Source organism: Phallusia mammillata, chromosome 8 (assembly GCF_965637545.1).
Source record: "Phallusia mammillata chromosome 8, kaPhaMamm4.hap1.1, whole genome shotgun sequence".
In the NCBI taxonomy this organism is placed as follows: Eukaryota; Metazoa; Chordata; class Ascidiacea; order Phlebobranchia; family Ascidiidae; genus Phallusia; species Phallusia mammillata.
The window spans coordinates 4,481,224-4,505,402 of NC_137259.1; the positions used below are offsets into that span (position 1 = coordinate 4,481,224).

General features: G+C 34.9%; 1 protein-coding gene across 1 annotated transcript in view; it reads left to right on the forward strand.

Moving 5' to 3' along the window:
- LOC145205289 (dynein axonemal heavy chain 7-like) overlaps window positions 1-24,035 on the forward strand; it is a 51,315-nt gene extending 27,280 nt beyond the window's left edge. Inside the window, exons 42-78 of the mRNA XM_080077977.1 lie at window positions 293-390; window positions 705-902; window positions 1,169-1,388; window positions 1,899-2,042; window positions 2,569-2,738; window positions 2,921-3,062; window positions 3,420-3,587; window positions 4,281-4,407; window positions 5,098-5,216; window positions 5,484-5,594; window positions 6,229-6,414; window positions 6,816-6,938; window positions 7,469-7,727; window positions 7,904-8,024; window positions 8,399-8,546; window positions 8,724-8,864; window positions 9,498-9,683; window positions 10,218-10,381; window positions 10,753-10,925; window positions 11,296-11,468; window positions 11,924-12,057; window positions 12,516-12,660; window positions 13,128-13,318; window positions 14,154-14,317; window positions 14,879-15,126; window positions 15,460-15,636; window positions 16,551-16,712; window positions 17,034-17,237; window positions 17,479-17,640; window positions 18,084-18,269; window positions 18,726-18,863; window positions 19,946-20,058; window positions 20,438-20,555; window positions 20,994-21,146; window positions 21,724-21,901; window positions 22,556-22,683; window positions 23,622-24,035. Of these exons, the coding sequence (XP_079934103.1) occupies window positions 293-390; window positions 705-902; window positions 1,169-1,388; window positions 1,899-2,042; window positions 2,569-2,738; window positions 2,921-3,062; window positions 3,420-3,587; window positions 4,281-4,407; window positions 5,098-5,216; window positions 5,484-5,594; window positions 6,229-6,414; window positions 6,816-6,938; window positions 7,469-7,727; window positions 7,904-8,024; window positions 8,399-8,546; window positions 8,724-8,864; window positions 9,498-9,683; window positions 10,218-10,381; window positions 10,753-10,925; window positions 11,296-11,468; window positions 11,924-12,057; window positions 12,516-12,660; window positions 13,128-13,318; window positions 14,154-14,317; window positions 14,879-15,126; window positions 15,460-15,636; window positions 16,551-16,712; window positions 17,034-17,237; window positions 17,479-17,640; window positions 18,084-18,269; window positions 18,726-18,863; window positions 19,946-20,058; window positions 20,438-20,555; window positions 20,994-21,146; window positions 21,724-21,901; window positions 22,556-22,683; window positions 23,622-23,804 (5,955 nt within the window). The 3' untranslated portion in view covers window positions 23,805-24,035. The remainder of the gene's footprint in view (window positions 1-292; window positions 391-704; window positions 903-1,168; window positions 1,389-1,898; window positions 2,043-2,568; window positions 2,739-2,920; window positions 3,063-3,419; window positions 3,588-4,280; window positions 4,408-5,097; window positions 5,217-5,483; window positions 5,595-6,228; window positions 6,415-6,815; window positions 6,939-7,468; window positions 7,728-7,903; window positions 8,025-8,398; window positions 8,547-8,723; window positions 8,865-9,497; window positions 9,684-10,217; window positions 10,382-10,752; window positions 10,926-11,295; window positions 11,469-11,923; window positions 12,058-12,515; window positions 12,661-13,127; window positions 13,319-14,153; window positions 14,318-14,878; window positions 15,127-15,459; window positions 15,637-16,550; window positions 16,713-17,033; window positions 17,238-17,478; window positions 17,641-18,083; window positions 18,270-18,725; window positions 18,864-19,945; window positions 20,059-20,437; window positions 20,556-20,993; window positions 21,147-21,723; window positions 21,902-22,555; window positions 22,684-23,621) is intronic.
- The last annotated feature ends 144 nt before the right edge of the window (window positions 24,036-24,179 follow it).

Consider the following 24,179-nt stretch of genomic DNA (forward strand, 5'->3'; position numbering starts at 1 on the left):
AGTTCTCGTACCCCTTGGGGGTGAGTGCACCCCTGGTTAAGAACCCCTGCCCTAAATAGATAAAATATAAATTGTTTAGGTTGGTAAAAGTTTTTCTGATGCATTAAACTATATTCAGTTCTGAAGCCCATATGATATGACCTACAAAATATAAACCTACTCTTTTAATTCTTTACAGTAAAGTGAAGTAACTAGTCAAGTTAAAAATGTGGCGTTAATGTTAACCTGTCCATTTTTTTCTTTCATGTCGTCCTTTTTTATGATTAAACTTTTATGATTGTGTGTTTTTTAGGTTGTGTTTGTTGATGACATCAACATGCCCCAGCGAGAGGTTTATGGAGCTCAACCACCAATTGAGCTTCTGAGACAATGGCTTGACCATTGGAACTGGTAAGCATCACCAGATATTTTTAGTTTATGCACCAAAAGCACTGAAAAGCCTTATAAGGCTTTTAATCCTGTGGCTGCTTGGTTGAAGGACAGTGCCCTTGATTAATAGCAACTCTGCTTTGCCAAGCGTTTCTGCTTTCTTAGCAAAGATTGTCTACAATTTTGAATTGATTACATATCCTAGTAAATTACATTTGCAATATTTTAAATGCAATTAACTGTAGACCTCTGTATATTTAAAGTGTTAAGTTTATGTGTTTGACTTGAAGTCCTGATGTTAATGAGCTATTACACATTTTTTTGTTTTTGTCCAGGTATGACCTTGCTGAGTGCACCATGATCAAACTTATTGACATCCAACTGATGGCAGCAATGGGTCCCCCTGGTGGTGGAAGAAACCCAATTACTGCTCGATTCTTGCGACATTTTAACACAATTACCATCAACGTGTTTGATGATGAAGCAAAGTCAACCATCTACACTAGAATTCTCAACTGGCATTTTGTAATCAGGTGAAAAAACTGTGTAGAATAATAACCTTGCAAAAAATTTGAGTCATGGTATCAGTTGTACCACTGATGAGATTGTATAGGTTGACACTGTCTGCAGCTTACTGACTTCATGCTTGTCCTGCCATGTATGCTGCCTGCCCTGCCAGTAAAGGCTACTATGATATGATTTATCGATTTGTATACCGTGATTGCTGGTCTGCATCGACGCTTCAGCGCTGATCCCAGAATATGTTTATCTTATTTCTAAAGAATGATTTTTTTTTCAGGAATTCATTTGGAAAGGAATTCCAGTCCATTATTCCGATGTTGGTTGCAGCAACAGCCGACATTTACACTTCAGCTGCAAAGAACCTTCTTCCAACACCAGCCAAGTCCCATTACTTGTTCAACTTGCGAGATTACAGCAGAATTATTGGTGGTATTTGCCTCTGTGTTCCACAGTCTGCCCTCGATCCTGATGCAGTGAAAAAATTGTGGGTCCATGAGGTAAGTTTTTATGCTAACATGCTTATTTTCTAAATAAAACATGACCTTTCACATGTTTGATGAACTGCTTGAGATTAAATACTAGATAATATGCCATAGACAAGGCAAATCAATTCAGATTAGGTTCACAACAGGCAAAGTTTAAACTGTGTTTGCACAACTCTTTGCTTAGTTCAGGACCATTTATTCCATAGAATGTGCTTGAAGACCACTTCAGTAAAAATCTCAAATTTTAGTCCCAAGGACCACACATTATTACACAGAGCTGAGACTCACAGTACAGACCAATCTGGTTAATTACATAACCAAATTGCCTAGTCTTTTATGCCATTAACCAGATTATGCGATTAACAAACCAATTTTCTCAATGAATTGCTTTGGTTGGGATTTATGTTCCCTATGTAACTAAAGGATTATGTAACTTAGTGTAAATTAGTGGTATGTGATTAACTGGATTCTTCTGCACTTATTGGGTTTTTACATGCTTTTTGTTTGGAAACTTGCTTTCAGGTGATGCGAGTGTACTATGATCGTCTTGTGGACTTTGAGGACAAGTCATGGCTGTTTGGATATGTGAGAGAAGTCGTCGCAAACCAACTCAAAGCTGACTTTGACACACTCTTTAAATCACTGGATTTCAACAGTGATGGAAAGGTAGCATTCATGATTTAAATACTGACTATGTAAGGCCCAAATGTCATAAAACCGACCACCAGAGTGCAGTATAACAGATTTCAGTTGTGTCCCCAGTAAAATGTCTTCTTGTTTTTTTGAGATATGTATTTTTTGCCTATTTGATTGAAAATTTATGAAATTTGACAAGGCAAAACACAAAATGGACATTCTAACTAAATTCCACAGACTTCACAGTATGATAAATGCAAAAAAATAAGTTATAAATTTAGGAAATGTAGTTGGTGGCTTGTAACTACAAATGTTTAGCAAAAACTGATGTGTTTTTTGCAATAAGTGTTGGCTCAACCAAACAGATTCCTCTGCATAAAAGCAAGGCCACTTTAGTTTCTTGCTCAGAAAAACACAACTTGTTAAGGTAGGGTTCAAACCCACAAGCACATGAACAAAAAACATTATACTTGGCCATTGTGGCAACAAGCCAGATTTGTACAACAACTTAATTGCACATATTAAAGTATTATGTTTAAAAAATATTTGTTACCAGGTTGAAGAAGATGACCTTCGCAGTTTGATGTATTGTGACTTTACACCAAAAAATGAAAACAAGCTTTACATGGAAGTGGAAAATGTTGATAAACTGAGAGAAGTGATTGAAGGTCACCTTGAGGAATTTAATAATATGAGCAAGAAACCCATGAATCTTGTCATATTCAGGTGATTTGTGAATGAATAAAAAACATTTTTTAATCAAGAAGTCCTCAGAAAATACTGGTAATTAAACCGGACTGTTAATCACCTTTGCTTGTGTGTTTCTGTTGATATTTAAAGCCTTGGTTTTTGGCAAATAATTATAGACAAACAAGTGCTTGAAACTAATGGACACTGGTATTGTACAGATTTGCTATTGAGCATGTTTGCCGTATATCTCGAATCCTGAAACAACCAAGAAGTCATGCCCTGCTGGTGGGAGTTGGAGGTTCAGGCAGACAATCACTAACTAGACTTGCATCGCACATGGCTGATTATGAGCTCTTCCAGGTAAACTAGTGTGCACTCTTTGTAGGCAGCATATCTCAATGTGTTGGTATATTCAAATCTGTTTAATTTAACAACTCCTAGCTTTGTATGGCAAATCTTATACAGTCAAACTTCGATACTATGACACCTTGCTATTATGCCATTTTTGATCGTCACCAACTAAGTACAATAGAAAATATATTTACTATGCCACCCCTTACCCGCGCTTTTTAACGTCTGAACGTTGCGCAGCTATTTCCGGCCTGTTGAATATTTTACCGCAATTGTGCTGCTATGATTTTGCCCGGCGAAATCAACTCAACTCAATCACCTATTTATAAAAGTTCATTTTCTCAAACAAGTTTTTGCTCCTTGAAGGTTGAAATTGCCAAAGGCTACACGTCCACTGAATGGAGGGAAGACTTGAAAGTAATTTTAAGGAAATCAACAGAAAGTGACCAACATGGAACTTTCCTCTTCACTGACACTCAGATCAAAGAGGAAAGTTTCCTTGAAGACATCAACAACTTACTGAATGCTGGAGAGGTATACTTTTTCACCCTATAAGCTTTAGGTCAGGGGTCTCCAACATGCAGCCCGCAGGCCACATGAGGCAATTTTCCATGGCCCGCGGCGCTATTAGCAAATAAAAATATATATTAATGTCGTGTACACTATAAAGTTTTATTCATCCTCCAAGTGTTTAACAATTCAAAATTAATGAAACATTAACCTCCCCCCCATGGACCGTTTCGGTCCCCCAAAACACCTTAAAAAAACACTGCTCCCCCAACCTTATATCACTAAGTCAAAAATGCCAAATTAACCTCTGTGATACATTATTATAATTGTGATGAAATAATGCGAACTTGGTCTGATCATCAAAGCGTAAAGTTTAAAATCCATTAAGCTTTTTGTGTACACTTTTTAGTTTAGCTCAAGGATAAGGAACGTTTAAGTTCATGAAGACCAACCAACATTTTATTGACACTTAATTATGTAAGCTGCATCGACTTTTTTTTGAGATGCCTATAGGCCAGTAGTTTTCAAACCATTTCATTTTCAACAGCATTATAATTTACTGCGGTCCAAGATGAATTTAATGCTAAAACCAATTAAACAGCTTAAGCTGCTAAAAGTAATTTGACAAGCTTTGCTCTCGAAGCTGTTTTGTTTTTCAATTTCAACCAAAAACAATTTTTCAACCGTATTAAAAGATTTTGAGGGTTTGTCCTTCAGGTTCCCAACCTTTTCCAAACTGATGAAAAACAGGAGATTGTGGAGAAAATGCGCCAAATCGATCGGCAGAGAGACAAAACCAAGCAGACCGATGGAACTCCCAATGCTCTTTTCAGTTTCTTCATTGGTATGTTCAGTTTTAATTATGCAACCTTGACTTGAACTCTAAACATGTCCAATAACAATGTCTTGATAACAGCTTATACCAAAAAAATATCCTTTGAAACAGGGGTAGACAACCTGTGGCCCATGCGCCCCTTCATTAAAGGTTGTGCGGCCCGCAGAGATGCTTGGATTTCAAAAGTACTGGCAAACGAGTCCAATTATTACATATTTTTGTGCTGATTAATGCATCTGGTGCTAGTTTTCTGCGATTTGTCAAAATGTGGCTAGAATCAAATACGAATTTGCGTATTTGGTAAAAAACAACCAAAATCACTTTGTGTGATGCACATGTGCATCCCGCGATCCAATTTTGATATTTATAATTGGCCCTACAGTAACAAAGGTTGCCCACCCCTGCTTTAAAAGAATACAAACAAATATTTAAGCACACAGACGAATCAGGTTAATCGCATACCAGTTACTTGCAAGGGATCGTAAATCCCAAACTAGAGCCATTTGTTAAGAAAATATGCCTACTAAATGCATAATCTAGTTAACAACATAAAAAATATTACATATTTTTGGGTTATTTTATTGACACACAACATGCTAAAGACAATACATGGAGAAGTTATAATGAAGTCGGTTATGGTATTATTTTATTCACTGTAATTTTCAAAATAAATGAAATGTTTATTTTTTTTGTTCACAGACCGATGCAGAGACCAGCTTCATGTGGTGTTGGCAATGAGTCCGATTGGTGATGCATTCAGAACCAGACTGAGAAAGTTTCCATCACTTGTTAACTGTTGCACTATTGACTGGTTCCAGGTATTGTATTATTTATTTCTTCTGGTACAATTATTTGTGATTTGGTTTGTATAATGTTGTAATCCAAACACTTTACTGGCTTTATTTAGTTGCAGTAGTATGTCTTTTATGAGAGATTTAATATTAAAACATGTAGTTATTCATTTTTTGATTGCAAATGTCCAATTTTAGCTCAAACTTATTTTGTACAGTATAAACACTCTGAAATCTTGTCACAGTTAGTAATTTTCATTTCACCTGTACATAAAACTTCTATTTCAATTTTAGTCGTGGCCTGAAGATGCGTTGACTGCTGTGGCCTCCCGATTCTTGGAAGAAGTAGAGATGTCTGATGACCACAGACAAGGATGCATAGATATGTGCAAAAGATTCCACACTGTAAGTACTTGTACACCGTATTAAGCACAGAATACTAAACACAGCCTGGCAAATACATTTCTAACATAATGTATAATTGTCATTGATCTTTTTATGATGGGTAAGACAGCCTGTACAACCTATATTTACATTTTAGTTGCCATTTTGTTGCAGTTGGTTTCTAAGCTGTGTGCTCTCCTCTTTAATTGTGCACAACTTTCAACATATAAGTAAATCTATGCCATGAATAAAATAAAATTCAACTGGTGTGTGGCAAATGAGCAAGTGTATTCTGAATCATCCATATTTGCCCACACACATGAACTATTAGATAACATTGATTGCAGTGGATTTTTAGTTGCAGTCAAAACAAACACAGTCTATCTGTTTGTTTTATGTTTATTTTTAAATGAGCATTTTTAAATGAGCATACATTATGGTCACAATGAGTTTGTCATCAACATGTGTCCATTAAATCTTCTTTATTCAACTTAGATAGTTGGCTGTTTTAGTTAGATCAGCCCATTACATTTCCTTGGATTTGAGCAGTGATGCTTAACTTTCTCCACAAACTTGTGAGCACAAGGAAGTTGCTCTAAACAATTTTTTAAATGAAAATATCTTTTTTTTATTAATGTTGCCATTTGGTTTCTAGTCAACAAGGACTTTGTCTGAGAGGTTCCTTATTGAGTTGCAACGTCACAACTATGTGACACCGACATCATATCTTGAACTGATCTCCACTTTCAAAGTTCTTCTCGGCAAAAAGCGAACGGAAGTCCACAAGATGAAACGCAGATATGAGGTTGGATTGGAAAAACTCAACTCAGCAGCATCTCAGGTATCAAACACAAAAGCATATGGTATGAAATGTTACAGTTTTTTTTTACTTTTTTATGTCCCCAAAGCACATTTTTTTTATTTTTAAGCGCAAATCCAAAGCAAAGTATTAAACCAACAGCATAAGGCTCAATTTTGGAATGATTTTTTTTAAATCACATAAAATATTATTTCCACTTATATGGTTTTTTTAAACAGTAGCATGGATTTATATAAATGTCCCATATTGTTCAAATAGATTGTTAAAACTATCTTGCTTTGTGAAATGTGCTGTAAGCAACACTTGTCAAAAATATGCGTCAAGATGTCAACCAACATTTGTTTGTTTTCCTTTAAATAGATGAAAAATGTACAGGTCATAGTGTCATATTATTAGTTTTTTCAACTTTTCTTATCTTCTAGGTTGCTGACATGCAAACAGAGTTAAGAGAACTCCAGCCCCAACTAGTGGTGGCAAGTACAGAGGTGGATGAAATTATGGTGAACGTTGAAAGAGAGAGCATTGAAGTGGCAAAAGTCGAAAAAGTAATATTTTTAAGTCATGTATAAGTTAATGATATACCTTTTAATTATTACCTGCAGTGGGTGCTTTTTTTGTAACCTGCAATACACTTTTACTGGTCTGATTTGATAATTTTAAGTTTTCTAGGAGATTAATTACATTACTGTATGGCCCACAATTATTGGTTTGTAAAAAAACTGGTACCTTAAGTATCTTGTGTAACTCCTCAGGGAATGTTACAAACTATAGAATAAAGTATAGTTTAAAGTGAAATCAACCCCTACAGATGCAGGTTTACTGGTGATTGCTGTTCTTTACTGCTCAACACAATCCAAAACCTAGCGTATAAGACCTCAGGCCAAACAAAATCAACTAGTATACACAGTGTATGGTTTTTGGATGAGGCTACAAATTTACTTTGGTTGTGGTTTAATTCAGAACATAGATTTTCAAGTAAATTTTTAGTTTAAGAGGACACAGTAAAATGTGTAATCACACTACATACTGTTACAAACAATTTGAATATAAATTAATATGTTCATCATTACTACAGGTTGTAAAAGCTGATGAAGCTGTTGCAAATGAACAAGCCAAAGTTGCTAAAGGTATCAAAGATGAATGTGATGCAGACCTTGCTGAAGCTATCCCAGTGTTGGAAGCTGCCTTGTCTGCATTGAACACCCTCACACCGAATGATATCACCCTTGTGAAGGCAATGAAAAATCCCCCTGCACCTGTCAAACTGACTATGGAGGCTATTTGTATCTTAAAAGGAGTCAAACCTGACCGCATCCCTGATCCATCTGGCTCGGGTATGTTGTTTTGTTTACCATGAAGTTGCTTAAACAGATGTGTAGGCAAAACATTTTTTTAGGGAAAAGTTATTTTATTTTATTTTATGAGGTAGTTTGGAGTCATAGTTACTGGTTTAAACACAGAATAAAACACTTCTACATTAACAGCAACTTTAATTGTTACTAAACTTTAGGAAAGAAGATCGAAGACTACTGGGCCCCATCAAAAAAGATTCTTGGTGACATGAAATTTTTGCAGGGTCTTAAAGATTATGACAAGGACAGTATTACACCGGCATACATGAAAATCATCAGGTTAACAGTAATGTTTTTGATGCTAAACGTTTGGGCCATAACATATTTTTTAACAGTTTAGGCCTGTTTGAATACATATATATCTAGCAACAGTTTAGGGCTGAATACATGTATATACAGCAATGGAGTCTCCGGGCTTAAATTACCAATTTTGTAAGTGGGTAATGTTATTTCATTGCTAAAAAAAATTATATGACTTTGCTAGAGACACTTTCATCACATCTAAACGATCCATTTTCCAAAAACTAATCTATTTTAAACTAGCTTTATAAGTTAATATTGCTAGCAGCAAAATCTACAATTGCTAGTCCTGTTATATATACCTAAAACAAATACCTAAACATTTAATCTCAATTTGCAACATTTCATTATAGGGCCAAATACATTCCAAATCCTGATTTTGTCCCGGATAAAATCAGAAATGCCTCCACAGCTTGTGAGGGTTTATGTAAGTGGGTGAGAGCCATGGACTCTTATGATAAAGTGGCCAAGGTGGTTGCCCCGAAGAAAATTAAACTGAAGGTACATTTTTAAGTAGCCTATTAAGGCAACAATGCAAAATGTGGAGTTTTTTAGTTTGTGAAATTAATGTATCTAATTGAAATTGCGTTGGATTTGATAACCATACTCTAACTTTTACATCAATAATACTCATGAATGGGAACTATAGTTATACAACTAACCCAACATTTCATTTAGGAAGCAGAAGGGGAATTAGCTACAGCTATGGGAAGTCTTCGCAAAAAGCAAGCAGCTCTTAAAGAAGTTCAGGACAAGCTGAAAAATCTGGAAGACAAACTTGAGTTTAACAAACAGAAGAAGGCTGATCTTGAAAACCAGGTATAACCTAATGACTGTTGTAAAAAAGATTATTTTATCTGTTATATACATTTTATATATTGCCTTGACAACATCATTAGTATCTTATTTGAATATTCTACAGACTTATTATTTATTATAGTCTGCTGTGTAATTTTATTTATAGTTTAACCAGTATAACAAATATTAAGTCTAATCAATGGAATTGGTGAAACTATGATAAATGTTATCCTAACAAACAATACCAAAGTATTAAAAACATTCTAAGGGTGCTTGGTGCCACCCTTGTAACATACAAATGGCACCCCAGAATATTCCAGTTTTGGAACTACTAGTTTCAGAACTACCAATATATTTTAGGACTACCTGCTATAGGCAATGGTGGGATTCAAATTTTTTGTCAGCCGGTTCTATCACAAAAGTTATATTTTTTCAGATTTCTCTTACAAAATGTCAATTAAAAGTAGCCAGTAATGCTAACCGGTTTGCTGATCTCGTAAAGTTCTGTGAGACGGTTTTATAGAACCGGTACGAACCGACTGAATCCCACCACTGATTATAGGCATTATCTAGTATTTGAAACAGTTGAAAGAAAAATGCTTAACAAAGTTTAATAACATGACTATTGATACAAATGATTGTTCGATTTTCTAGGTGGACTTGTGTAGCAAGAAGCTCAGTCGAGCCACACAGCTGATTGAGAGTTTGGGAGGTGAGAAGGATCGATGGGGGGAGACAGCCCATGCACTTGGAATTACTTTCACAAACTTGACAGGAGATGTGCTCATTGCATCTGGAATAGTTGCATATCTCGGCACTTTTACATCCAAATTCAGAGAGGTTTGTATGCATTTGTTGTGGGCTAACACAGGTTGTCACTTTTGACAAGAAAACACCCTTGTACATTACGTCTCACTGAACTATGTCTACTTTATTTATGATAAACTAAAATTGTCAAAATAAATAATTATTTAAATTCCAAGAAAAAAATCTTTTACTTTGGTTATAAACCGGTAAAGATGGTTTCAGTTAAATGCATATGGGTAATTGCAAATAAATTTTATTGCATACATACTAAAATCCAACATGTGTTCTATCATTAGTTAAGTAATTGTTTTAAGTAAACATGAATGCAATCAATCTCATTCATAAATCATCAAGCTTTTTTAGGCAATTACTCGGGTTGCCTAGTTGGAATTTATTATCACTATGCATTTAAACAGAATATGCAATCACCAAGTATGCAATTAACCGGATTCATTTATAATAGTCAAAAATGCTTGGAACATTAGAATTGCTGTTGCTATTAACCAGAATCTTTGTTTTTCCTAGACAAACTGTGTATGCATTGTTTTTATTCTTTACACTTAACAGGATCAAACACATGAATGGTTGGAAACTTGCAGAGCTGCAAACATTCCCTGTACTGATGGTGTCACTCTTCACATGGTTCTCGGTGAACCTGTAAAAATTCGACAGTGGAACATTTATGGCTTGCCTACTGACAGTTTCTCTGTGGAAAATGGAATCATTATCAGGTTAATAATTTGTAATTCCTACAGTTATCTGTGATTTTATAAAAGTTGCACAAAATTAGGAATGTCAGTCTCGTAAAAAAAAATTTGAAAGGAAACCAGTCACAATTCAGTGTTAGATATATAAAATCATGCCTGTAAAAAGCCAAATATAAATCATACCAACTTATTATATTTTCGCTTGCACATATTTATTGAGCTCTTAAAAAAGTTGACTTCATTTATCAGAATATTTTTATGTTTACAATATCAAAACAAGAGCAGTTTCTTGCATTTTTTTTTTATTTAACTATTTTAGCAAACTTGCTTGTGTTTGTCTTATTGCCCCTTAATCATTGTTGGCAGTTTTTCTGAGTATTTTATCTGTCTAATAGCAATGCTCGTCGTTGGCCCCTGATGATAGATCCTCAAGGACAGGCGAACAAGTGGGTGAAGAACATGGAACGGGCAAACAATTTGCATGTTATTAAGCTGACTGACGGCGACTTTGTTCGTACATTGGAAAATTGCATCCAGTTCGGTACACCTGTGCTTCTAGAAAATATTGGTAAGTATAGTTTTGCTGTATCCAAAGGATATTTTTTAATTTTGGTTTAGATATTATGAATCGTTTTTGGAGTGATTAATTTTTCACTGTATGACTCTGATAAATGCCAAATGTGTAGAACAAACAAATCTACTTAATTACATTATCCATTTAATTGCGCAGAGATTGTAAATCCCACATTGCTGCATATCATTAATGGAGAACGTTGTCCAGTTAATCGCAAAATCATGATATTCACATAACAATAACAATGCTCAGCAAATTGGTTATGCAATTAACTGGATTATCTCTATAAAGGCAATGTGTGATTTTATTGCATATAACATATGGAACCTAGCAAAACTTGATTCAATCTCTATTTAACCTCTAGCTGAGGAGCTTGATCCCCTTCTGGAGCCACTTCTACTGAAACAGACGTTCAAACAGGGAGGAGCAATCTGCATTCGTCTTGGTGACTCCACAATTGAATACAGCGCAGACTTCCGATTTTACATGACAACCAAGCTGAGAAACCCACATTATATGCCAGAAACATCTGTCAAGGTGAACTTGGCTCACCACTTGTATAACGCTAACATACGCCAACTGTAGTAATGGTTATGTGTGGTTTTACCTTTTACGAAAAAGGCTTTGTTGGTTTGGCATTCAGGCGTTTATACAGTCGTACCAAAAATTTATAAACTATAAACACTTTTCGTCCTCAACTAGGGAGATTTTCAAACAAAAAAAAGAAAAAAAGTTTATTATCTCCTTTTTTATACATGTTTTTTTGTAATTGAAACCTATAATTTATAACTATATTTGATTTCTGCTTCTGCTGCAACTACAAGTAAATCTTTTTAATCAGATACTTTGATAATCCATTTAAGTGCACAAAAACGCTTTATAAATAGTTATGTGATTGAGTGTCATACTAAAGAACCATTGAATAAAGACAAAAAATTTAACCACAATCATTGTAGTACAACCTCAGTGTAAAACTGAATAATTTTTATTAGGTAACATTGCTCAACTTTATGATCACCATGGAAGGATTGCAAGATCAGCTCCTTGGTATCGTGGTTGCTAGGGAACGACCTGAACTAGAGGAGGAAAAGAATGCACTGATCCTACAATCTGCCGAGAACAAAAAGTCAGTATTTTACAGCAAAAAAATCTGCAAAAACATCATACTTACCGAAAACATCACTATGACTATAAATAAAGTTACGGTTTATAGTTTTACAAAATGCAATACTATTTACATTTTTTCCCACTAAAAACTGTTTGCAGCATTTTCTACAGCACATACTTCCAGTGGTTGGATTCAATTTTTTGTCAGCCGGTTCAATCACAAAAGTCACATTGTTCAGCCGGTTCTGTTATAAAAACTCCATTGACAGTAACCAGTAATGCTAACCGGTTCACTGATCTAATAAAATTCCATGGGACGGTTATGTAGAACTTGTGCGAACTGGCTGAATTCCACCACTGCACATGTCCCATATATTTAATAAAGCTTGCGACATGTAACTGAAAGTTTCAGACAGTGTGGCATTAAAGATCTGTTTTTACCATTGTCTCTTAACATATTTTTGTTTATGTCTTCAGACAACTAAAGGAGATTGAAGACAAAATTCTTGAAGTACTTTCCACTTCTGAAGGAAACATCCTTGAAGATGAAACTGCTATTAAAGTACTTTCATCCTCCAAGACTTTGGCCAATGAGATCTCAGAAAAGCAAGCTATTGCTGAGGTATAGAGCTTCGGGTCATTAACTGTTAGGATGACTGCCTTGTGTTAACAAAGTTGTTGTATTGTCTCATTTTTGTGTGTGTGCATTTGGGTTTTACTCTTAGAATATTCAACACATTAAACCACAATGATAGTCGACAACAAAACTGATGATAAACAAGCTGTTGCTTTTAGGCATAATGTTATAAACGAGTATTGGTCTTCCAGCAGTTTTATTATAAACATCCGACATTTTGACGTCGTGTACAATCTTGATTTGAGCATCACATATTTAGTTTCCCAAACAGAGAACAAAGTATTACAAATCTGGACCCATTGTAGACAAACATAAGACAAAGTACAACTAAATGCACAATTTTAACGACAGGTTTTAAACAAATTTCATTTCTATGTGCTTCTGTGTAAGTACAAAAAAGTATTCTATGTGTTACAAGTAATACATTTCATATAATCTGGTGTTTATGTTAGGAAACTGAAAAGAAGATCGACACAGCTCGAATGGGATACAAGCCCATTTCCATTCACTCATCCATTCTGTTCTTCTGCATTACTGACCTTGCCAACATTGACCCCATGTACCAATATTCACTCACTTGGTATGTCAACCTTTTCATCAACTCCATCGACAATGCAGAAAAATCAGATGACCTTACCACCAGGTATAAGATTTTTTCTGTTTTCTTGTAGATTCTATTTGAATCAGATACTGAAGATGTCTATTGCTCATGTGAAATATACATATATAATAAACCTTAGTTAATCTCGATTAGTTTGGACCAAAAATTGTCGGCATTAGGTGAAGATCTGGATTAACAGATGTCGATTAGTTCAACCCTTACCACATAACAAATCATTTGCACCTTATGTTTTGTCCATATTAGGCAAAGATCTAAAATAATCAATGTCGATTAGTTCAAGTCTTACCACATTACAAATCATTTGCACCTTATGTTTTGTCCAAATTAGGCAAAGATCTAAAATAATCAATGTCAATTAGTTCAAGTCTTACCACATTACAAAGCATTTGTACCTCACATGTTGCCTGGATTAGGCGAAGATCCAGATTACCCAATTACGATTAGTTCAAGTCTTACCACATTACAAAGCATTTGTACCTCACATGTTGCCTGGATTAGGCGAAGATCCAGATTACCCAATTACGATTAGTTCAAGTCTTATCATATTACAAATCATTTGTAACTTGGGCTTTGTCTGAATACCTAGATTGACTGAGTTCGATTTAACCGAAGTTTATTGTATGTACACATTTTTATGAATCAAAAAACAACAACATTGAATGAATGCAGGCTTGTGAAAGTTTGAACTACTAGTTTATGGATTCAAGCCAAATGATTGATTTAAAGCAAACAGTCTTGCTAAGAAACATACACACTTGGCCAACAAGGAGACATTTTTGTCCAGAAAAATAACTAGTTGTGGCTAATTCCGAAAATCTGGAATAATGTTTTAATTGAACAATTATTGTTTTGACAGATTGGGACACCTTCAAACCTACATGACTTATTCCTTGTATTGCAATGTCTGTCGATCTTTGTTTGAGAAGGACAAACTTCTTTTCTCAATCCTGCTTTGCGTCAATTTGCTTCGTCATGAAAATATCATTGACGACAATGACTACAGGTTCTTGCTTACAGGAGGTAAGTTTCCCAAAAGACAATTGGTTAATCTTGTGTCCAGTTTGCCAAATTTTTTATGCAGTTAAATTGAATATGCAATCAGCTGTAGTTTTAGCAAGCTGCATTCAGTGCACATTTTTTCAAACTAAGGTTTTATCGGTGCAGGTTTTATCGTGACAAGACATTAGCCATATTGGCTAGTGTAGCCAACAGCACTCCAGTTTGTTCGAGTAACAAGCAAAAAAGCCTTGTTTTTATTAAACTGTAGTTTTTTGATAAATGATAATCTTGGTATTTATAAGCCCCATGCATTAAACTGTGTATCTGATTAACTGGTTGGCAATAAACCAGGTTTCACAGCAGAAAATTTGTTTTGGTTTTTTCTCATGGATATCAACTTTAACTACAAATTTTTAAATTCGATTTAGCATAGACAACATAAAAACTCAAATACCAAAAAGTACATCACAGTGCAGTTTGGAAATAAATGCCCTTTTCTAAATCTACAAGACTATATTATTAACATGCTTGGTGAAATGTTTAAATGCAACAAAAACGTAAACGTGATGGCATTACTTTTAGGTGTCGGTTTGGACAATCCTCATTCAAACCCAGCAACATGGCTGCCATCAAAGTCGTGGGATGAACTTTGCCGTCTCGATGCACTCAGCCACTTCAATGGCATTCGGAAGAAGTTCCCAGCTTACAAGGATCAGTGGAAGACCATTTATGACAGCCAAGAGCCACAGAAAGCCATTCCACCAGGGGATTGGGCACAACTGGAAGAGTTTCATCGCATGATGATTCTGAGATGTCTGCGACCTGACAAGGTAAGCTGCTATGGTTTGTGATGTGTGATTTTTTGGATTAAATGCATGTTTCATGTGCTCAAAACTCAGCTTTTTAGATAAGAAATGAACTGACTTAGGTATGACCTAAGATTGTTACTTGTTAGTACTAAAAATTGTTTTAGTCTATTGTACTATGTCATCAAAATCCTATTTGAGTATTTTACTGCCTTCATTTAAAATGGTTATTACCCTTTTGTCATTATTGCCTTTATTGCTTAATAAAACATATTTCTATATTTTTCACAACTTAAATTTGATTTTTGTTCTTATTTGAGTCTGTGACTTTTGTTCTGTTATCCCTCCCTGATCTAGATTGTACCTGCGATGCAAAGTTTCATCATCAACAACTTGGGCCGCAAGTTCATCGAGCCTCCACCGTTTGACCTCCCAAAAACTTTCATGGACAGCAATGCCTGCTCCCCTCTCATCTTCGTGCTTTCACCAGGAGCTGATCCAATGGCATCACTGCTCAAATTTGCTGATGATCAAGTTAGTTTTTTTTAATTCAGATATTGGTTGAATTGAATTAAATTGCACAGTGAAAGAAAACATAGTGACACAGTTACACTAAAACAATTAGTTAAGTTGTTAACTAAACATATGACGCTATGTGACTGGGACAGACAAGAGAGTTAAGTTGGCACAATGTGCGAGAAATAAGTCCTGATTACATTATTGGGTCATATCAATGACATATAGTGGTTTGTCACATGCAACTAAATGGGCTCTAAAGCTTGCTGGTATGCAATTAACCAGATCTGTCTGTACTTAATAGTAGTGATGCACCAAAGTTTCGGTTGGCCGAAACATTTCGGCCGAATACGCTGTTTTTCGATGTTTCGGTTTCGGCCCGAACTTTTTTGAAAATTCGGCCGAAACCGAACTTTTTGATTGCATTGAATTATTACCCAAACTTTCATTTTCGACAATACGAAACATCATAAATTAACTATTTGTTGTATCTATAAAATACTTGCCACATTGTCTGCGAAACATTACAAGTTTAGTGAAGCTTTTGCATTGTGAAAGTGATTATGGTTTGTCATAATTGAGTTCACTTGCATCAACAACACAAGGTTAAGTTAAAAACACCCATAAGAAATGCGGTTTTAGGTTCGGCCTCATTCGTCCGAAATTATTCGGCCTCGTGGCCGAATATTCGGTTTCGGCCCGAACCTTTTTAGGCGGGTTCAGTGCATCACTACTTAATAGTGCACTTTGCAAGCTATACTTAAGTTTTGCTGTATCTTTCAATTATTAGTATGAACATAAGATAAGATTGGATGCAATGTTTATTATCGAACTAAATGGTATCTATTTTTTGTATGAAATGTCGGTTTCTTCCTGAGTGTAGACAATGTTGCGTTACTGTTAACCTTACAAACATCTAATTTCATTTTAAGGGATTTGGAGGTTCCAAGATGAGCTCGCTTTCCTTGGGTCAAGGTCAGGGACCAATTGCCATGAAAATGATTGATAGGGCTATTAAGGAAGGTGCATGGGTTGTGCTGCAGAATTGTCACTTGGCAACATCCTGGATGCCTACACTTGAAAAGCTGTGTGAGGTAGGCAGAAAAAATTAAAAGCAAAATCTGGCGAGAATTCATGATTTGATGTTTCTGAACAGCAGTTTGGTACAATTTCATTAAGTAAATGAATGAATTATGAACATTTTCTGGCAAATATATTTCTGTACGTTGAAATAATCACAAGACATGAAATGCCTAAATTTTTGGTAAAAAATTTCTCGTTTGCCATACATTTACTTAAACAGTTTCCTAAAGAATTTTTCAACAAGAATCTAATTAACATGAGATCCACGTTTACAAAAATATTACACAGTCTGGCCTAAGATTATCTTTGTCAACAAATTTAAAATATTTCAGGAAACACTGAACCCGGATTCGATTCATCCTGATTTCAGACTGTGGTTGACAAGTTATCCCTCCAACACATTCCCAGTTGCAGTTTTGCAGAACGGTGTAAAAATGACCAACGAACCACCCAAGGGATTGAAGGCCAACATTCTGAGATCGTACCTTAGCGATCCCATTTCGGATCCTGAATTTTTTGGAAGTTGCAAACAGCCTGTAAGTTTTTAAGCTTGTAAAATGAAGAATTTGTAAACAAGGCATAGTAACTGCTGTGTTATGATGCATATTCATTGTTAGTTGTTTTAACTATGGGTCTTTTTTATGATGAGTCCATTGCAAATTTACTTCAAAAATATGTTTTTGATAGTTCCCTAGTATTTTTTCTGCTGTATAAAAAGCAAAAAAGGGTCTACTTTTTATAAAGCGTTCTGTCATCAAGCTTACTTAACTATCTTAGGAGCCATTCAGACGTCTTCTGTTTGGACTTTGCTTTTTCCATGCTTTGGTTCAAGAGAGAAGAAAGTTTGGACCACTTGGTTGGAATATTCCTTACGAGTTTAATGAAACGGATTTGAGAATTTCAGTCAGACAACTGCATATGTTCCTCAACCAATATGATGTAAGTTTGTTGCAGTCTGTGCTTTGGCATTGAGTTGTGTTACGTTATTTTATTTTGGTGACAGAATACATTTTACCTTGCATCCTCAAAATAATATGTCAAGTATTAAAAAGCTAAAGATTAAAGCAGATACCTCAAGCATTACCAGTGTTTGAATCATATCTGTTAGATTCTTGTAATAAGTTAACAACATATTTTTGGTCTGGCACTGGGAATGTTGTGTTACTCTGTGCTTAGCTAACAATACTTTGGTTATGATGGTTTCCCAAATATACAATGTAAAAATAGATTTGCTCCTTTTTGTGCAATCATAGCATTTCTGAACTTGTTTAGTTTAAAAAAGCTTAAATCTTTATGGTTTATCCTGAAAATAAACTGTCAGCAAGTGTTTAAGCAGTAAAATGGTTTTGTGACAATGACATAATACAAGCAATTTTTTGCAGTTTGTTCCGCTTACTGCATTGGTTTACTTGGCTGGTGAATGTAACTACGGTGGGCGTGTGACGGACGACTGGGACAGAAGAACGTTGAATGCAGTCCTGCAGCGAGGATACAACGAACATGTTGTTTATGATGATTCATGGAAGTTTGACGAGGATGGCGGCTACCCCCGACCTCCTGAAGGGGATGTATGTACCTTTGTTTTATATTCTACTTCTGCATACTAAAACAGAATCAAATTTGGCTACTGTCAGTTTAACTCTGCGTGCATTTTCTTAGCTTCCGATAATATCAATACTGCATGTAAACTGTTATATGGCCACAGCTTGTCCATGAAATCCATGTTGCTCAAAGTGGTCCTCAGTTGATACATTACAGGAAAAATGGCTAGGGCAAGTTTTACTTGTGTGTGTTATAGGCTGACATACTTATAGTTTAAGTTAATCCTATTTTAAGAAAACTTTTTAAAGTGGGTCATTTTTGCAAAAACAGATTAAAAAAATGAAACCCAAAAACTATATTTTCAGAGAGTGTGAAAAGTTGTATAATTGTCAAATACACATTAATAAATGTTGGCTGATTTTTCATCATCATCTAACGGTCATAATCTTTGACTGAAATTGTAAGAAATGTGATTTTTGCAGTGGGAAAGTTATGTGGAATTCTGCAAGAATCTTCCACTGATAGCAGATCCCCAGGTGTTTGGTATGCATGCAAATGCTGATATTGCTAAGGATCAGAATGAGACAAATCAACTCTTCAACAGCATTCTTCTTACCATGGTAGGGATGCAGATCTAAACCTCTCCTAAAAAATAATGGAAATAGTTAAAAAACAATCCCCTCCAAAAAAATGAAATTGTGGGAATTATAATGATGTGTTAAACTTTTTTAAAATTTTGACAGTAAATTGTAGGCATATGACTTTAATAAATTTGGTATTTGTACAGCTACTTTATTTTGTTTTGTCATAGCACTTTCAATTAAACTAGGAAAATTAAACAAATTCATTTTTTACAAAAAACATTGCAGAAGATTTTGGTCAATTGAAAATTCCATTTTTTTCGATACCAATGAAATAATCAGAATCACCTGTACCACATGAATTGTACAATAATTTTTCATTATTTTTTTATCTTTTTATCAGTCAAGCTAGCTCCAGTTGACCTAATATTGGCATTATTTTAACTAATGTTTGCATTCTTTTGCAGCAAGAAGACTCAGTAAGTACTGCAGGAGCTTTTGCTAATTCATGTCATTTTCAGTTGTACAAGCGGTAGTATTAGTCAGATATCAGATAGAAGAGCTTCAGCACAAGGATTTAATCATATTTAATCATAACTTTGTTGTAAAAAAGAAAATGCTGGTTGTTTTTCATGCTGAGCTAGTTACAGCACCTTAGACTACAATATTATGCAAAGTATTTTCAAGGAGGTTTTAACTAGAAAGAAGTAGCTTACAAACACATTATAGCTGTCATTATGAGCTAGTTATGAACATTTTAGACTCATGCATTTAGAACTTGTCACCAGTTGTTAGATGGTTTAAACCAATCATTGGTGTTTGTGGTCATAGCTATAATTTTTATTTGTCTGCCATTATTGTTGTGTTTTGTTTTTTAAATCATGCCTTCAATTCATTTATGCTTGCTTTATTTTGAAACTGACACTGTATAGAATGTACCTACCCACCTAAATCGTGTCTTAAATATAAAAAAGTTATTTTGACTTGTTATGAACAAATCATTTTCCTGTATAAAATGTTGTGTTACCTGTATCTTAAAAAAGTTGCAATCATTATTCGTTCATATGCTTTGAATCTGCCAATCAATACTAAGTAATTATAAACCACATTTATATTAATAGTCTCGAGCCACTGGTGGAGGTGCAGACTCGTCGGACACACTGGTGTACAACGTGGCTGGTGACATTCTCAGCAAGTTGCCACCCAACTTTGACACTGAATCTGCTCTAAGAAAGTATGTATGACATATGTACATGAAATGTTACATAAATGTAAATGTAATGTTGTAGAGACTTACATGTAGAAAACAAACTATTTTCCTGGATTTATAAACACTAGTATCTCATAACTATTAGCTTTGATTTTGCTCAGTGAAACAAATTGTAGCAGTACAATTGGCATTATAGGCATTGAATTGTTCCACAAAGTGGGAGTCACAAATGGTGGATAGATAGGAAAACGAACTGCTGTTATACCATTCCCACAAATTATTATTTTTACCACCATTCTCACAAGCTTGCTTTGATATGATACCTTCAATGGACCTGACATATTATAATTGGAAACGATTATATACTGTTTGCTAATCCTTGTCAATTTTGTGACATTTTCAGGTATCCAACTGCATACAAACAGTCCATGAATACTGTACTGGTGCAGGAGATGGTTAGATTCAATGTTCTGCTTGGAACTATCAGAGCTTCACTTGTCAATGTTCAGAAGGCTATAAAGGTGAGTTTTCATGTTTTTAGGCTGACAATAACGTTTTTCCTGCTGCCCTGAATTCTTTCACTTGATAACATCTAATTCAGAATAATAGATAATTAAATTACTGGAAGGCATTTTTTAGTTAAAAAATATAGCAATGTAGATCTTTAGATACATTTTATCGCCATGTTTGTGCCAGTGTCTTTTTCTTGTTTATCTAATTGGTGTTATAAGAACGACTGTGTTGGGTAGCTAACATTACCCTGATGAAGACGCCCTGTATAGGACGTTAAAACAGTGGATGACTTGTATATATTTACTGGGTGAACAAAAAGGAAAGGTTATGAGATATGCCTGGCCACAATACTGTATCCATATCAACCTAGGTTTTAACACACAAATTTGTAAAGTTAAATATAAACTAGGTGTGAAATCTCATAGCCTACTTTTCTTATTGTTTAGGGTTTGGTTGTGATGAGTGGAGATCTTGAACAAGTGCTTAACAATATACTGCAAGGTAAAATCCCACAAATGTGGATGAAGAAATCTTATCCAAGTCTGAAACCCCTTGGTGGATATGTGAACGACTTCTTGGAGCGCCTTAACTTTCTGCAGGTACTTTTAATCCCCATTAAAGGTCACATGTTTGTCTTAGGGGCTTATCATTAGTTTAGCACCTTTTCTCATTATTGTCCGCCAGTAGAACATGAAGTTCAGCTGAGATTTTGGAGTTAAGCTCTTACATGACTAATTGCATAATATTTTAAAGTGAACTAGGCTGTTACCACAGACTTGATTTTGTCCTGAAATCAACATGTAAAAATATAAATATGTTGTCTTATTGTTGGTCATTAAGACAACATATTGAATTTTAGTAAATATGTTGTGGCTTAAACTTTAGTAAATATAGGTATATCTAGTGCCTGTAAAACAAAGAATCTTGATTAAAAATATTATAATTGATGAATAACACTGTTAGTTCAGAAATAAGAAAAAACTATATTGCAAGTCACAATATCTGATTTATGAAAAGGCATGAAGTTGCTTCGCTAGAAACAAACCTATTTTACAAAATGAGACAAAAAGTACTGATAAGAAACTGTATGCGCACATATTTTTACCTAAATTGATTCTTTTTTGAGACTTATTGTCCATGAAACCTTTAACAAAGTTTATTAATATGATGTTGCAGATGTGGTTCGACAATGGTCCACCACCACAGTTTTGGGTTTCTGGGTTCTTCTTTACTCAAGCATTCTTGACTGGTGTGAGACAGAACTACGCCCGTAAATACACCATTCCTATTGATCTACTCAACTTTGATTATGTTGTGCTGGATGACAAAGAATACAAGACACCACCAGAGGATGGTAAGAACATAACAATACTTGATTAGTTAGCTAAAATAGCCCGGTTACTAGTTTGCAAAAGGTTGTTTTACTTGTCACACTCAGCAGTGTTTTTCTGAGCAAGAAACCATAATTAAATTTCCTCAAACCAATTTGTTGAATACTGTTCAAAAAACTATACTTAAAAATCAGAAATGTCAAAACATAATTGCAATGATGCAGACAGCACAACAAATTCAGTCATTCTTCCATTAAGGGCAAACCAACTATTTTTACAACAATGTATTTTAATTTTTTCAACAAAACATCCTTTTATGTATGATTTATTCAAAAAGGTTTGTTAAACTATGGTTTACTTTTGGACCCAAAAATAGTGCTTTTAGTTTAAAAATTCATGGATGTTTTGTTAAGTCTGTCATGTTTTTAAAAAGATTGTGCTTGTAAAATTGTTGGTGGATGAATTTTATTTTCTAGAAGTTCATTCAAGGCAGTAACATCAAAATATTCTGCTTTGAGTTGGGTTGAGTTTATTTCGCTTGGTGAAAGAACACATAACCACACAATTGCACTGATGATTCACCCAGCTGTAAATAGCTGCATAACGTTAAAATGTTATGGAGCACAAAACAGTGGATAGTATCATTACAAAAAAAAACAATTCTGTTTTATATTAAGGTGCCTATGTGTATGGACTTTACTTGGAGGGGGCTAGGTGGGATAGGAAAACTAAGAAATTGGCCGAATCAATCCCGAAAGCATTGTATGACTACATGCCAAAGATCCTACTGGTCCCGATCAAAAAGGTTGGTTCTTTTTTCATTGTGCCCGATGTTTGCCAATATGTATCAAGAACACATTGAATTTTTATGTTTTATATTTGAAATGACAATCTGACATTGTTAGGAAGTTTCAAGTCATTCGAATTCAAAACATTAAGCAAAGTAGTAGCAATTTTTAATTTACTACTTTATACACTTTTACCTTAATTAGAGAATTGAAAATGAATTGTAAAACATACATGAAAATGGATGTTTGTTGACCTGTATCCTTATTAGTAAAAATTTTGCATCACATTGATCTCATTAAAGCTTGTGCGGCCCGCAGAGACGCTTGGATTTCAAAAGTACTGGCAAACGAGTCCAATTGTTACATACTTTTGAGCTGATTAATGCGGTAGTTTTCTGCGATCTGGCAAAATGTGGCTAGAATCAAATACGAAATATACTTGCAGTTAAGCATATTTGGTAAGAAACAAAACAAAATCACTTTGTGTGATGCACATGTGCGGCCCTCGACCGATTTTGACTTTTTTAAATGGCCCTACAGTAACAAAGGTTGCCCACGCCTGATCTAGGGATATCAGGAATTTCCCGGACATGTCTGGAATTTCAGCATGATGCTGCCTACATTCATACAAAACTCATCAGCATGAATTAATCGCTATTTGGTGATTTTTTGCATCTTGAAAGCTAAAAATACTTTTTTAAAAGGACCGGAAACTTTCTGTTTTGTAACTTATTAAGAAACAAAACTGTGCTTTTTGTCTCTGTGAAAGTAATGCTATTTTGTCAAAAATTGGACTGTTTGGGTTGGTAACATGTAACAACATGCTAGATAACACATGTTTGGTTTTGCCTAAGATATTTATTAAAACAGTCTGGAATTTTGCTCATGCAGATATGGTAACCCTATATTAATCCAACTTGATAATATTTAGTTGCAATTTATTTGCATTGTACAGGGCGACATTCCCGAGAAGAATTGTTACTTGGCACCTGTGTACAAAACAACTGAACGCCGAGGAGTGCTGTCCACCACTGGTCATTCAACCAACTTTGTCATTGGTATGACCTTGGTCACTGACAAACCAGAATCCCACTGGATTGGACGAGGTGTAGCCCTCATATGCCAGCTCGACAACTAGACATGTATTTATTTTACAAACAAACAATCCCTATTTTTGTATTGTTTACTTTACAGTGTGTGTTTTTTTTTTCCAGAACATGTAGTTGCCTTTTCTTAAAAGTATTTTTATAGCTTTTATGGTTGATGTGCCCTTAATTCTTCAAGTATATTTTTCATGCTTTGCTTAGGACTACTGTGATGAAGTAAGTATTTGCGTTCATAAAATACATGTATAGTTTGAGAGTTTAAATAGCTTTCTTGGTAGCTAATAAGTGTTTTTTTTAGCTAAACTCAGTTGTAAATACATTTTCCTAATCGTTCGGGCTTACAGCAAGATGGGACAGTGGTCATTGCAACTGCCCCGTGTTCACAAGCTTGTGGGTTCTAATCTTGC